Source organism: Telmatherina bonti (assembly GCF_933228915.1).
Source record: "Telmatherina bonti genome assembly, chromosome: 15".
Classification (NCBI taxonomy): domain Eukaryota; kingdom Metazoa; phylum Chordata; class Actinopteri; order Atheriniformes; family Telmatherinidae; genus Telmatherina; species Telmatherina bonti.
In genome coordinates this window covers 36,163,862-36,180,360 of record NC_136613.1, presented here as the reverse complement: position 1 = coordinate 36,180,360, position 16,499 = coordinate 36,163,862, and the positions used below count along the sequence as shown (strand labels likewise).

The 16,499-nt window shown below is 46.2% G+C and overlaps 1 protein-coding gene across 1 annotated transcript; it reads left to right on the top strand.

Moving 5' to 3' along the window:
• Positions 1 to 2,228: 2,228 nt before the first annotated feature.
• On the top strand, positions 2,229 to 15,604 carry LOC306766927 (sterile alpha motif domain-containing protein 9-like; the record flags this gene model as incomplete). The annotated part of the gene is made up of 4 exons (XM_079254785.1): positions 2,229 to 2,370; positions 4,211 to 4,271; positions 9,064 to 9,121; positions 11,108 to 15,604. The coding sequence occupies 4 exons, from the start codon at positions 2,229 to 2,231 to the stop codon at positions 15,602 to 15,604; spliced, it is 4,758 nt and encodes a 1,585-aa protein (XP_079110911.1).
• Positions 15,605 to 16,499: the final 895 nt, after the last annotated feature.

Genomic DNA, 16,499 nt, shown 5'->3' with positions numbered 1-16,499 from the left:
CTCAAAAGTTATTAAATGATCAGACAGAACAGGGTTATGAGGAAAAACTGTTAGTTGATCACCTTTGATGCCACATGTCAGAAGAAGATCCAGAGTGTGACGATGAGAATGAGTCGGTCTGTGGAGATTTTGGGAAAATCCAATTGAACTTAATATAGAGTTAAAGGCAATGGTTAAACTGTCATGTTCATCATCAAGATGAATGTTAAAGTCCCCCAGAACAATAACTTTATCAGTATTCAGCACTAAGTCTGATAAGAGGTCTGAGAAGTCAGTTAGGAACTGTGAGGAAGATCCAGGTGGACGGTAGACTACTACTAGGAGAAGTGGCTTCTCTCATTTCCATCTTGGGTGGGAGAGACTAAGAGTCAGGTGTTCAAAGCTATTGTACATGTCACACACATTTCCCAATCATCTACATATCACACACACCTTTTTAGCATGTTTCAGTCACACATCACTGGCAAACCACATACAAACACCACAAAACATCACACTTATGGTTTCAAAGCAGCCAAACCACATGAGAACGTATGAAATTTCAATTAGAAATGAGTTATTGATCGAACCCTGTATCAAATCAGAGTCATCTGGTACATAACACCGGGAGTGTTGTATGAGAATTAGAAAGAGGCATCTTGGCTCTGCCTCCAGATACAGAAATGATACTCCAACATGCTTCTCGTCTGCTTTGTTAGAAAATTTACTTATAGAACAAGGTATCTCCAGACTTCTCAGAGGTTTTCAGCATACTGAGCCGTAAATCTCTTCAACAAGAGCCAGCGGTGCAAAATAAAAGAAGAATCTGGAATGAAATGATGTGGATATAACAGGATTTATTGTCAATTTATGACTCTTGTCCAGTTTAATGTGAAAAATGTCTGAACAGTAAAATAAACACAAACAACTTCATGTTTTCTGTTATTTTCTAACTTCCGATCAGCAACACACCAGTAATCCGGTACTCAGCTGGATGTTTACAAGTCGTCACACAGAGGCTCAAGCGGCACCTGAAGTCATTTACCTGCTGACTTTCAGCCAATCAGAGCTGCTCTGCTATTTCTACCCAAGACCGCATTATGACTTGTTGGGTCCTACCTCGGTATGGAGACACATTTAACTGCAACTGAAGTGCTGAAGAACATGCCATGTACTTTTTCAGCATCTACAGCAGGGGTGTCCAGCTCCAGTACAGCTCCACTCCGCTGTCCTGCAGGTTTTCCATGTATCCCTGCTCCAACATACCTGGCTCAAACCAATTCACTGTGCAGAACCTCCTTGGGTGTAGGATCTGATCAATGTGAGCCTGCAGAGCAGTGACCCTCGTGGACTGCCTTTGGACACCCCTGATCTACAGCATGAGTGAGCTGCTGTTTTCCAGTGTAGCACCTCCTACAGGTGAAAAGTTGAACTACATTTTAATGTTGGATCAAACCACAGAACTCCACCCTAAAGCCCTTCGATCTGTCCAGGGTGTACCCTGCCTCTCGCCCGAAGGCTGCTGGGATACACTCCCGCTCCTCTGCAACTCTTGACCAGATTAAGTGGTTCAGATAATGAATGAATGAGTGAATGAACTCCACCCTGAACCTCTTTTCCAAACCTTCTCGGAGTCTCCTGAGCGCATGGACAGCTGTTGACTTTAGTACTTGTCCTGTCCAGCATCCTGACAGCAGGATGGTGGTCTGGCTGCCGTGTTGTGCTGAACACATTTACTTTTCCAAGAGGAGCCAGTGGATAATAAGGCTCCCTTGGTTCTCAGGTTTTATTCTTTATATTCTTATTTATTTCATGAGTCTGTTATTTCAGCTTATAACTGAACGGTGGGAAAGAGATAATAGAGAGAAAGGATGAGAGAAAGAGATACAGGAAAAGAGACAAATGATAGAGAGAAAGAGGAAGAAAAGAAAAGAAGAAAAAAACTGAACAAAAAGTAGAAAACAAGCAGCAGCGACTGTTACGTCTTCTCTACAGAAGAACATCTTTTACAACGTTAGAGAATCAAGTATCTAAAGTTTCAAAGGAAGCACAATAGACATCCTGAGGAAAAACCAGAAGTAATTACAGACAGCAGCAGTCGGTATATGTACAGGAATGTGGGTGTGTGTTGCTGTGTATGTGTGTGTGTGTGTGTAGGGAAGTAGTTGTGTAACTAGGTATGTGTGTAGAAGCGTGGGTGTATGTGTGTGTGTTTACTATATATTAGGGATGAGCTATGTTAGGTGATCATGCAAATGCAACCCCACCCCCTCCTAGAGTCAGGGACAGATCAGGAGGGCCCCAAGCCGCAGGAAACCAGAAGCCACTGCAGGGAATGGAGCCGAGGCCGCCAACGCAAGGGCGACCGCACGCCCGTCCAGCCAGGAAGAGGCAGCCCACGCCACCCCCTAACCTCCCACACCTCCCCAAGCACACCCCTACCACACCCACCCTAAGGCCACCCCCCCACTCCAACCACACTCCCCCCACCCCCTTTCGCCCCCCCCCCCCCCCCCCCCCCCCCAGACCCTTCCCCAAAGTAGCAGCACGAGCAGGCCACAGTGCAGCGATCCACAGACAACCACAAAACACCCATGCACACCCCCATGTACTCAATCCATGCACACCCCCACCTCCTCTACTATGCACACCCCCATGTACTCAATCCGTGCACACCCCCACCTCCTCTACCATGCACACCCCCACCTCCTCTACCATGCACACCCCCACCCACTCCACACAGACACATCCTGAAAGTGTATGGGATGTTGTTTTGCATTAAAAGTGAGGGGGTGACCATGCTGCGGTGGGAGCGAGACCGTAGATGCAGCCCCACCCTCCACGCACCACATGACACCCCCTCTCGATGTTGTTTGTGTGTTGTGTTTACCATGTTTTCATGCCGAAGTGGTGAGCCGCCATCAGGCATAGCCAACGAGGCTACTTAGATGGCCCCCCTTGCCACGCCCAGTATGACATGCCCACCTCCCAAGGCCCTATGTGTGTGTGGCAGGGTGGGGGGGGGGGGGGGGGGGGGGGGGGGGGGGGTGAGCCTTTAGGAGGAACCAATCAGGAGCCTAGAGGCTCATCCCCCCACCAGGTAAAAAATCACTATATTCAGAATGCTGGTTTTCAGCCAGTAAAAAAACATGTTACCATGGTAACCATGATTACCACACCTCCATCAGACTGAGGCATTTCCAAACCAGACGGCTCCTTTCAGCAGCAGGCAGGTTTCTAATGAGGACTTTATGACCTCCGGGACTTTTAGGAAGCTGTGTGACGGTTTGTAGTTTAAAAAAACAAAAACAGAAAACAAAAACTAATCGTTTTCTTTCTATTGGAGCTGTGATGTAAGTTACAGGAGTCTGCCAGCAGGTGTCCCAGTGAGTTACCAACCTCACCCTGCTGCTTCACTTTCATTTCTCTGAATGCCGCCTCCTTTTTCCTCACATGAAGCTGACAGCTCGGTGCGGCTGAACAAAGTCTGCGTGGACCGGGTGAGTTTTCAGATTCATCTTTCTTTCTCGTTTGTTGGAGGAGGAAATGAAAATATCAAATCTTCTTTCTTACTTATAATTGAATCTAAAATTCAGCTGAATAATCACCAGTTTCCTGGTTTACAGGTTCAGAGTGGACTGCTTTCATAAATCATAACTTCCTCACTCAGTTGTCACCTGCAGCCGGAACGTGTTGATAAAAGGTAAAAACTGTTTGGCAGATCTGTAAAAAGATTCAGGTCCAGAAATATTTAGCAAACAAAGAGACAAGTCTGTCCGCTTCCTGCTTTTACAGAAAAGCTGCTTGCAAGATTCTTCTCATTAAACTGGTAGCAAGACTGGGGTCCAGGCACGACACGGGGGGTGGGGGTGGGGGGTGGAGAAACCACACAGAGAAACAGATTTTATTAACATTAGATTAAATGTTAAATCTAATGTTATTAAACTAATAAATGTTATTAAAATAATAACTAAAAACATTTTAGTTATTATCATTATTTTTTTAAATTATAATTTGTTGTGAGGAAAGTGAGTAAATCTTGATGAAACATCTTTGCATCATGCAGGACAAATTCATCACTATTTCCTGAAACATTTTTTTCAGCAGATGTGATGAAGTATTAGCCAACTTTCATGACCAGAAACACTGAGGTAAGACTGAAATGAATGTTGTCTTCTTCCTGTTGGTAGTTTGTTTTCTCCTGTTGGTAACGGCTCTCTTTGACCACCAGCATCGATGATCCACATTCCTGAGGGAGAAACGCTGTCATGGCAGACCACGGAGAGCTCACAGTGAGTAAAACTGCATGGGAAGATTTAAATTAATCCAGGGTGGTTCAGATCTAGTCTTCAAGGATCCACTGTCCCGCCGGTTTTACCTGTTTCCACTGTTCCGCGGGTTTCAGTTGTTTCCACTGTCCCGCAGTTTTAGTTGTTTCCACTGTCCCGCTGGTTTTACCTGTTTCCACTGTTCTACGGGTTTCAGTTGTTTCCACTGTCCCGCAGTTTTAGTTGTTTCCACTGTCCTGCAGGTTTTAGTTGTTTTCACTGTCCCACAGGTTTTAGTTGTTTCCACTCTCCTGCCGGTTTTACCCGTTTCCACTGTTCCACGGGTTTCAGTTGTTTCCACTGTTCCGCAGGTTTTAGTTGTTTCCACTGTCCCACAGGTTTTAGTTGTTTCCACTGTCCCGCAGGTTTTAGTTGTTTCCACTGTCCCGCCGGTTTTACCTGTTTTCACTGTTCCATGGGTTTCAGTTGTTTCCACTGTTCCGCAGGTTTTAGTTTGTTTCCACTGTCCTGCAGTTTTAGTTGTTTCCACTGTCCCGCCGGTTTTACCTGTTTTCACTGTTCCACGGGTTTCAGTTGTTTCCACTGTCCCGCAGGTTTTAGTTGTTTCCACTGTCCCGCCGGATTTACCTGTTTTCACTGTTCCACGGGTTTCAGTTGTTTCCACTGTCCCGCAGGTTTTAGTTGTTTCCACTGTCCCGCAGGTTTTACCTGTTTCCACTGTCCCGCAGGTTTTAGGTGTTTCCACTGTCCCGCAGGTTTTACCTGTTTCCACTGTCCCACAGGTTTTAGTTGTTTCCACTCTCCCGCCAGTTTTTACCCGTTTCCACTGTTCCACGGGTTTCAGTTGTTTCCACTGTTCCGCAGGTTTTAGTTGTTTCCACTGTCCCACAGGTTTTAGTTGTTTCCACTGTCCTGCAGGTTTTAGTTGTTTCCACTGTCCTGCAGGTTTTAGTTTTTTCCACTGTCCCGCAGGTTTTAGTTGTTTCCACTGTCCCACAGGTTTTAGTTGTTTCCACTGTCCTGCAGGTTTTAGTTGTTTCCACTGTCCCGCAGGTTTTAGTTGTTTCCACTGTCCCGCAGGTTTTACCTGTTTCCACTGTCCAACAGGTTTTAGCTGTTTCCCTTGTCCCGCAGGTTTTAGTTGTTTCCACTGTCCTGCAGGTTTTAGTTGTTTTCACTGTCCCACAGGTTTTAGTTGTTTTCACTGTCCCGCAGGTTTTACCTGTTTCCACTGTCCAACAGGTTTTAGTTGTTTCCACTGTCCCACAGGTTTTAGTTGTTTCCCCTGTCCCACAGGTTTTAGTTGTTTCCACTGTCCTGCAGGTTTTAGTTGTTTTCACTGTCCCACAGGTATTAGTTGTTTTCACTGTCCCACAGGTTTTAGTTGTTTCCCCTGTCCCACAGGTTTTAGTTGTTTCCACTGTCCTGCAGGTTTTAGTTGTTTCCACTGTCCCGTAGGTTTTAGTTTTTTCCACTGTCCCGCAGGTTTTAGTTGTTTCCACTGTCCCACAGGTTTTAGTTGTTTCCACTGTCCTGCAGGTTTTAGTTGTTTCTACTGTCGCGCAGGTTTTACTTGTTTCCACTGTCCCACAGGTTTTAATTGTTTCCAGTGCGCTGGATTTGGAAGTCCTTTATTTGGTATCCATGATCTGGTAATCCATTTTCGGATTATCCCAGTTTTACATGGAACACATCTAAAAAAAGTAGTTTTGGCAGGTACTGTTTAAGAGACTAAATGAATGAATAAATAGATATATAAAGAAGAGGCGTAATGCAGGAGAAAAGTAAAGCTTGACATTCAAGAGTACTATTACACAGATCTCATCATATGTTGTGCTGCAGTACAACAAAGCAGTTGTTGTGTTTGCCATGAGGTGTTGGAGAACATTCACCTAAATGTTTCATATTGCAGTGTCTGTTTGTGCAGTAAACTGTAAATCTTATGTGACTGTGATAATGTTTGTCCACACTGTTGGACTTTCTTCCTGGCACTGTCGCTGTACACATATTGGCCTCTAGATGCCTTCACACTGGAGAGCTTATTAAATCTGTGTACATGCTCAAGCACTGATCCATGCATGTGTGAATTCTGATCATTCTCTTCCTCGTAACGAGTGTCACGGGTGATAAGTAGAGCTAAAAGCAGACAACAGTTTATTGTTGGAAACGGTGATGTCCAGGTGTTCAGTTGTAGGAAAAACAGGTAAGAGAGCAGCAGGGTGGTTTGCAGGTGAGCAAACTGAATTCTGGAGTGGTGAGTCAGCAAAGCAATAACAGAGAGGGACAGAGCGGAGACAGAACGTACTACAGAGGCCCGATGTTACCACAGGAATGCAGACTGGAGCTGAAATACTGAGGAGTTGAGAGTTGAGTTGTAGGCTTCCATTGTACGTGGCCAGTTGTGCTTTAGAACAGATTAATAGAATAGAATAAAATTTATTGTCATTGCAACAAGAACAACAAATTTAGAGTGCCATTACAGTTGATGCCTCATTCATTAAATAAAACATAATATAAAAACATAAAGATAAATAAAATACACAAACAACACAACAGTGTACCGTCTGCTGTCCCAGCTCAATCATCTATGATTGGCAGTATTTAAAATTATGACTGCCGTTGGGTAAAAACCGTTCTTAAATCTGTTTGTCTTCGTCTTAAATGAGCTATACCTTCTACCTGAAGGTAATAGTTCAAATAGCGAGTGTCCAGGGTGCGAAAAGTCCCTGCTGATGTTTTGGGCCTTTTTGAGGCAGCGTGAGCTGTGAAGGTCTGCAAGACTGAGGAGAAGGCAGCCAGTGATCTTTTGAGCGGTGTTGATGAGTTTCTGAAAGCGCTTTCCTTTGAGCCACTGGGCAGCTGTTACACCACACACACATGCACATCCCCTCCCTGAGCCGTCACCTTATCGTGGTGGAGGGGTTTGTGCGCCCCGAAGATCCTAGCAGCTATGTTGTCTGGGGCTTTATGGCCCTGGTGGGGTCACCCATAGCAAACAGGTGTCTAGGGGAGGGACCAGACCAAACACGGCTCATCGACCCCTATGACAACGACAAACCTGGGCATAAATGTTCTCTTGCCCAAACGCAGGTTACCGGGACCCCCTTCTGGAGCCAGGCCTGGAGGTGGCGTACGAGAGCGAGCGTCTGGTGGCCAGGCCTTCGCCCATGGGGCCTGGTCTGGCTCAGCCCGATAGGGTTACAGGGGCCCCACCTCCCGTGGGCTCACCATCTGCGGGAGGAGCCGTAGGGGTCGGGTGCAGTGTGAGCTGGGCAGCAGCAGGGGACGGGGACCCTGGCGATCCGATCCCCGGCTGCAGAAGCTGGCTCTAGGGACGTGGAACGTCACCTCTCTGTTGGGGAAGGAGCCTGAGCTTGTGCGTGAGGTTGTTTTGTTATTGGACTTCTGTGCTCGTCATGGATTGTCCATAACGAACACCATGTTCCAACATAAGAGTGTCCATATGTACACCTGGCATCAGGATTCCCTGGGCCGCAGTTCGATGATCGATTTTGTAGTCGTATCGTCGGACCTGCGGCCACATGCCTTGGACACTCGGGTGAAGAGGGGGGCGGAGCTTCAACTGATCACCACCTGGTGGTGAGTTGGCTCAGATGGTGGGGGAGGAAACCGGTCAGATCTGGCAGGCCCAAACATGTTGTGAGGGTCTGCTGAGAACGTCTGGCTGAGTCCCCCGTCAGAGCGAGCTTCAACTCCCACCTTCAGCAGAGCTTCAAATATGTCCCGAGTGAGGCGGGGGACATTGAGTCCGAATGGGCTGTGTTCCGTGCCTCTATTGCTGAGGCGGCCAGCCGGAGCTGTGGCTGTAAGGTCATTGGTGCCTGTCATAGCGGTAATCCCAGGACTCGTTGGTGGACACCAGCAGTGAGGGATGCTGTCAAGGAGTTCTATCAGGCCTTCTTGGTCTGTAGGACTCTGGAGGCAGCTGATGGGTACCGGCAGGCTAAGCGGCATGCGGCTTTGGCTGTCGCGAAGGCAAAAACTCGGGCATGGGAGGAGTTCGGCGAGGCCATGGAGAAAGACTTCCGGACGGCTTCGAGGAGATTCTGGTCCACCATCCGGCGGCTCAGGAGGGGGAAGCAGTGCTCCATCAACACTGTGTACAGTGGAGATGGGGAGCTGCTGACCTCAACACGGGACATTGTGGGTTGGTGGGGGGAGTACTTCGAAGACCTCCTCAATCCTACCAACACACCTTCCGGTGAGGAAGCAGAGCTGGGGGACTTAGGGGTGGACTCTCCTATCTCTGGGGCTGAAGTCGCTGAGGTGGTCCAAAAGCTCCTTGGCGGCAAGGCCCCGGGGGTGGATGAGATCCGCCCGGAGTTCCTTAAGGCTCTGGATGCTGTGGGGCTGTCCTGGCTGACATGCCTCTGCAGCATCGCGTGGACATCGGGGACTGGCAGACTGGGGTGGTGGTCCCTCTTTTTACGAAGGGGGACCGGAGGGTGTGTTCCAATTACAGGGGAATCACACTCCTCAGCCTCCCTGGTAAGGTCCATTCATGGGTCCTGGAGAGGAGGGTCCACCGGATAGTCGAATCTCGGATTGAGGAGGAGCAGTGTGGTTTTCGTCCTGGTCGCGGAACAGTGGACCAGCTCTATACCCTCTTTGGGGTCCTGGAGGGGGCATGGGAGTTTGCCCAACCAGTCTACATGTGCTTTGTGGACCTGGAGAAGGCGTTCGACCGTGTCCTCCGGGGGCTCCTGTCGGGGGTACTCCGGGAGTATGGGGTACCGGACCCCCTTGTGTGAGCTGTCCGGTCCCTGTATGACAGGTGTCAGAGCTTAGTAGAGAGTAGTCTGTCAGAGAGCAGTAAGTCTGATTCGTTTCCGGTGAGGGTTGGACTCCACCAAGGCTGCCCTTTATCACCGATTCTGTTCATAACTTATATGGACAGAAATTCTAGGTGCAGCCGAGGTGTTGAGGGGATCCGACTTGGTGGCCTCAGGATTGGGTCCCTGCTTTTTGCAGATGACGTGGTCCTGTTGGCTTCATCTGGTCGTAGATTGTCGTAGAAATATCTCGGGGTCTTGTTCACGAGTGAGGGACGGATGGAGCGCGAGATCGACAGACGGATCGGTGCGGCGTCTGCAGTAATGCGGACTCTGCGCCGGTCTGTCGTGGTGAAGAAGGAGCTGAGCCAGAAGGCAAAGCTCTCGATTTACCAGTCGATCTACGTTCCTACCTTCACCTATGGTCATGAGCTGTGGGTCGTGACCGAAAGAACGAGATCTCGTATACAGGCGGCTGAATGAGTTTCCTCCGCAGGGTGGCCGGGCTCTCCCTTAGAGATAGGGTGAGGAGCTCGGTCTTCTGGGATGGCCTCAGAGTAGAGCCGCTGCTCCTCTGCATCGAGAGGAACCAGTTGAGGTGGCTCGGGCATCTGGTCAGGATGCCTCCTGGACGCCTCCCTGGTGAGGTGTTCTAGGCACGTCCGTCTGGGAGGAGACCCCGGGGAAGACCCAGGACACGCTGGAGGGATTATATCTCTCGGCTGGCCTGGGAACGCCTCGGGGCTTGGGGCTGGGGAGAGGGAAGTCTGGGCTTTCCTGCTTAGGCTGCTGCCCCCGCGACCCGACCCCGGATAAACAGCATGAAGATGAGACGAAACATGCAGTATGTCAGTACTCTGTCCACTGAGCACCTGTAAAAGGACACCTGATCTTAGGGCGACATACTTGTCTCTTAATAACTGCTTCACTTCCTTGTTCATCCAGGGCTTCTGATTGGGGTAGATCCGCATAGGTTTATCCACAGTGACATTGTCTATGCAGTGCTTAATATAACACAGCACAGCAGAGCAGAGGAGCTAGACACATTAAATAAGTCCGGCATCTTATATTCTGTAATGGAGCAGCTGACAAACTGGCATGTTGCAGAGAGGGAGATGTTGAAGTCTCCAGAGACTGTAACTAATGCAGCACCTAAACTTTCTAAACTTCTGCTGGTGCACCCAGATTTAAAAGTAAGACGCAGCTGTGTAACCAACACAAAAAGTCAGTCTGGAGCCTGGAGGAGTTTTTCTCCTGCTCTGGTGTTAGTAGAGAACGTCATGTCCATTACAGGAACTAGTGGACACAAATCAGTTTCTCCAATCAGTCCAGAAACCCTGCATGAGATCATCTAAAAGGCTTACAGGCCCTAAAACAGCCGTCATCAAGCCAAGAAAAACTTTTATGAACAACTACAGGCTGATTTCAGATCTCCCCTTTTAAATGTCCAGAATTCACCTCTGAATTATTCCCAGTTTCATGTTTATTTGCATCGGTCTCAGTGTGTAAAGACTTTCAGGTAAATTAGGAGGAAACCGTTCCACAACTTCCACCTGTTCTTTTGTCGGCCGGTCAGGTCAGACCGCCCTAGCTTAGGTCCTAAATGACATCCGCTTAAGTACGGAGTGTGGAAACATTTCAGTCCTGGTTCTACTGGATCTCACAGCCGGCCAGATCATCTTACTGGACCAACTAAAAAGCCTGGGTTGGACTTTCTGGCACTGCAGCTAAAAGCATTTCATCACTGTAAACAAGAGGTGTCCAGAACGAAAATGAGAGAGACTGATGGGATCAGGTTCTTTTGGGACAGGGTTGATGGTGGTATGTTTGAAGAAGGTGGTATAACACAGCTGATCGAAGCCCGATGCAGAAACTCGAAAATGGGAAAAACTTCTTTTACTGGTATGAAATGTAGAAACTCATTAGTTAAAACATGAAATGTCTTTGGTTCAGACGGTGAAATAAAAGACAGTTGTATGATTTTTCTTTCTTTTTTGTGTTTGTTGGATGAAGGCAGACTAACAGAACTTTCTCTTCTTCTTTCAGGAGGGTCTTCCGCCTGACATAAAAGACTGGAATAAACATCAAGTGAGGGAATGGGCTTTGAAGCTGGAAACCCCAGACGATGTGTCGGTTGCCGACATCTTGTTTCAACAAGACATCAATGGTCGCAGTCTTTTTCTTTTAGACACGACAGACTTAAACAACATGGGTGTGACTTTTGGCCCAGCTAAACTTCTCCTTCATGCTAGAGATGAGAAATTAAAGAAAGAGGAGTTAACTGATCCTACAATCCAGCCTGGCAAACCCTGCAAGCCTTATCCGTTCTGTAGATACCATGATACATCTAGCTATGTAGAGAGCAGCATTCTCGACATTACAGAATCAGGGGCCTCCAACTTTATTGAACCGTGCCATGAGTATAAAGCCTTTATCAATACCCCAGATGAAGCTAAACCTCTCAAGTTGACAACCGATGTCATTCGTTTTGCAGCTGCCTGCATGAACAGCCGCACCAATGGCACCATACATTTTGGAATAGGGGATAGGCCAGACTTTGTCCATGGTCAGGTGTTAGGAGTGGTCGTCGAGGACAAAGAATCTTATGCAAATGAGCTAAAATCAGCCATTGACAGTTACTTTGACAAGCACAAACGTGCTGCCCAGATGTGTATCAAACCGCCTCGATTTGTTGAGGTTCTCAACAAGAACACCACATCTTCTGATAAATGTGTGATTGAAGTGGATATCGTTCCTGAGTTTACAGTCTGTGAAGAAAACTTCTACCACACCTACAGCACAAAAAAAGGCAAGAAAAAAGCCAAAGACACTGAATCACTACCCTCAAAGTCTTTTTATGTTCGAGATGGAGCTAGCAGCAGGGACCTTCTGGCATGTTCCACTTCTACAAAACGAATGGAAGAGTACAAGAAGTTTGTTGACAACATACCTCAATTATCGCAGCTCCGAAAAAAAGCAGAAGAGAAACATCTCAATGAGATAAGAGTCAGCACTCAAGGCTCCAGACTATCTAATATGATCACTGGTGGCTCATTGTCTTTAGATAAATCCCACTTTGAGCGGTACGTGATAGTGACCAACAAGTCACATCCAAGCCATTTTGAATGTCTTGGATTTCTTATAGAGCTCAACCCAACAGCTGTTTTAGACTTTGATCCAGAATCAGCTAAACATGGGCTACAGAAATACTTTGACCAGCAGAGCACGGTTAACCTCCATGTACCAGCAAACTATAAAATCACAGAAGGGGTTGAGGACATTGCTAAAAAGTTGAAATTAACTCGAAACACCAGCTGGGTGTTCTGTAATGGAGGAATTGAGCTGGAAGAACCCTCAGAGACTGACCAGTGGTTGATGGAAAAGGGAGGTTCTGTGAGAGATGTGATTTCCTTCCTGTGTCGGAAAGATGTGCTTCCAAACAAGAGATTCCTTGTCATTTTCTTACTGTTTTCAGCAGTGAGGGAGAGGATGGACCCTCTTGTAGAGACTTTCTGTACATTCTTGCAAGAGCTAAGAGGCACAGAACAAATTGTCTGTATATTTGAGAATGAAAAGGCCTTTACCTGCTGGAAGGGCCTCATTGAGGCTCGCTGTGGAATCAACATCTCTGGCAGGTGCATTTATGAGCTCAGTTTTGCTGAAGTCAATGGCACAATCCTGAGTCTTTGGTCAAAAAATCGCAGAGCCATCCGTTTTCTACCCTGTGGTGGTGGAGGAAAAGTGCCTCTTGAGAAGAAAGTGGAGCGCAGCCTGAATGCCTTAGAGGTTCTGTGTGTGAACCAATGTGATGGAGGAAATGAGGACAGAATTGCCATGGAGGAGAACTTCTACAAAGGAGGAAAAGTGTCATGGTGGAATTTCTATTTCTCCGAGCAGCCTGGATCCACACCATTTATCAAACGAGACAGGTTTGACTACATCATGGAAACAGTCATACCAGACTTGTGCTCCCTGAGAAAAGCATGTGTGGTGCTCAACCTCCGACATGTACCTGGATGTGGCGGGACAACGCTGGCTATGCATGTATTATGGGCCATTCGTCACAGATTTCGCTGTGCTGTCCTCAAGAACAGCAATTCTGACTTTGTTGAAGTAGCAGAGCAAGTAGTCAAGCTTCTGACACATTACCATGGGGAGCAAACACCAAAGATCCCCATTTTGCTGATGATAGATGACTTTGATGACATGGAAAAAGTGCTTGATTTGCAGCAACTTATTGAAAAAGAATGTGCTCAGAAAGACATTCAGTCCAAGTGTGCCCAGGTCATTCTGCTAAACTGCATGAGGTCCGAGTCCTCTGAGATGACTGAGCCAACTGCAGACACCGTCTTCATTGGAAATAATCTCTCTGAGAAGGAACAGAAGATGTTTGAGGAAAAACTGGTAGAAATAGAGAAAACACACAGGAATGCTGAAACATTTTATGGTTTCATGATCATGAAGAAGAACTTCAAGTCAGAGTACATTCAAGGTGTGGTCCGCAACACTCTGAAAAACTTCCACATGAACCAGAAACACGCTAAGCTCTTGGCTGTTTTGGTTTTGTTGAACATGTACTGCAAGAGTTCCTCTCTCTCCGTCTCTCTGTGTGAAGACTTTCTTGACCTTCAGCCAAAGCCTGTTTGTGGAAAAATCAAAGTTGAAGATGGATTTGGGAAATTTTCCAACTTCATTGCCAGCTGCTCCGTTGAAGGGAAGGTAGTTTTCCAAGCTGTGAAAATGATCCACTCCAGTATTGCGAAGCAGTGTTTGCAGGAACTTACAACAGTGCACAGGGTGACAAAAGCTGAAATTACCGACCTTCTGCTGACCACAAACCAGCTTTACGAGAGCACGCAAGGCAAAGCCAATCTCCTGCAAGATGTTCACCACATTCTGGTGAAGAGAAATTTCTCATTGAAAGAGGAATCTCAGTTCTCTCCACTCATTCAAGATATTGCAACTGAAACGCCTGGACTTGAAGAGATGGTGCTAAAAAGTGCATCGAAACGGTTTGAGAAAGATGCTGTCATCTTTCAGTTGCTGGCCAGGTACTACTACCTGAAAAAAAAGGATTTCTCTGAGGCAAAATTTTGGGCAGAGAAAGCAAAAGAGCTTTCCAAAGACAGCTCCTATATTGCAGACACATCAGCACAAGTTCTTAAGCATGAGCTGAAAAGTGCCATAGCAAACTGCAGGCCAGAGTCTGTCAACCCAGAAAACATAGGAGCGTTTCTGAAGATGGCTCAGTCAGCGATAGATGCATTTCGTCAAGCACAGACCCTTGCAAAGAAGGAGTCACTTCAGCGATTAAACATCCAAACTGACAACTCCCCTTTCAATACTTCAGGATGCCTTGGAGAAATCCAGGTTGGAGTGCTCATCACTGACATACTCAAAAAGACTCCTGTATTTACTGATGACACTGTCCGCCATGATATTATGAGCCGGGTTCTCTGTGGAGACATGAAACTCGAGGAAGTTGAGAGAAACGATCCACGGCGCAATAAAAACAGAAACTACTATGTCCTTTTGAAGAAGTTTGAAGATCTGCTTTCCAACCTGAAGTACAGGATGAAGTTAAATATTGACTACCTTGACAACCTGTATGTGAATTTGGGGACCAGGTTTGGGACAAAAGACACTCGCGAGCAGGTGGCCCAAAGTGAGCTTCTGAGGTGTTTCCGACAGTATGCACAGATTTTCTGCAGAACTGCGTCTCATTTCAAGAGTGAAGCGCTGAATGTGAAGATGATGCTCTTCCAGAGGAGACAGTTCTTGGAGAATACCAAAGCCGACACGTACTCTGGGATTCTGAATTTCCTTTCCGAAGACATCAGAGCTGAAGAGATGGAGAAAATTGTCGGACATCATCGTTTTGTATGTGAAAAACAGCGTAAACCAGCAGCAAAAGACAGGATCAATTTAATTTATGCCAATGTTGTGTTGAGTCGTATCAAACTGGAATCTCAATGGATTCTGCCCTATGTCAAGTTGCAAGACCTCCTCTACCAAGTTCTCCGTGAGCAATATTCATTAAATGACTGTCTGCCACTGATGTTCATCACTGTTGTGCTTTTGTGGCCACAACCACAAAGTCCAAAAGACATAAATCTTGGACGGTACATCTCACAGATGAAGAGTTCGTATCACGAGGCGATGAAGGAGGTGTACAATGGAAAGAGCCCCATTCTCCATTTCATGCTGGGGAGCAAACCTGGCTATGAGCGACTGGTGCACTCTGGAGAAATCAAACGATGCGTCATGACTGGGCAGGAGGAGTTTTCCTCCATGTGGCGCAACGGAAAAATATGGAAAGAGAAGAAAGTAAAGGAGCTCCTCTGCAGAGTCACAGGTGAGGTGAAGAGTAATACTGGGAGGACTGGGATCCTGGCAGACACATGCTTCCCAGATCTGAAGGTTGAAGTGGCTCCAATGTATCGAAGTCAGATCAGTGGATATGATGAGGGATCCAGAGTGTCGTTCTTCATTGGTTTCTCAATTAAAGGCCCGATTGCACTGGACATTGAGCTTGAACGTTAAGACTCTGTCTGAACACGTGTTTCCAGCTTATCTTATGTCCGAACACGTGTTTTGAGGTGATCTTATGTCCGAACACGTGTTTCGAGGTGATCTTATGTCCGAACACGAGTTTCCAGCTGATCTCATGTCCGAACACGTGTTTGTTTCCAGTTTATCTTATGTCCTAACACGTGTTTCCAGATGATCTCGTGTCTGAACAACTGTTTGACCAGTAGTGTAATATTTTATAAAATGATGTCTTTGGTTGAAAAAATGTTAAAGCTTTCACTGTTGCTGATTGTGATACATAATTCTGTTGTTGGGTTTAAAAAAAAAGGAAATTTTATAATTATTGTTTTTTTGTCTTGTGTGATCAATAATCTTAATACAGGTTAGTAAAGATGGATGAATTGAGCCTCTCGAACCATCCATTTTACTGGTAAATCCATTAGGGAGTTTTTTCCTTCCCACTGTCGCCAGTGTGCTTGCTCAGGATCTGTTGGATTCCTTATATAGGCTATTATGAATTGGCTTTCATCATGTTTTTTCCTGTCTGCTTTTACATTCCATGATTAACAAGCATGACCACTGAATTTTATAGAAAACAATTTACTTTTTTACATGGATGCAGGATTGTAAGATTAGGACGATTTTGATGGGTATTTATTGTTAAGTAGTAGAGTTGATAATATCTTGAGTATGCGTCAATAAAATTCCTTTATTCATTTGCTTGTATGTTTATTCAACATTTTTCAGGATTCCCAAATGAATGGTGGCAAAATTTATATTAATTTATGTTTGACCATGTTCTACCTAATAATGATGCTGCCCAGCAACATGTATATTCTTTACAAAAAACAGAAAAAAAGAAAAGAAAAAATATAAAAGCATCAATTAAATGAACAGAATCAATGTA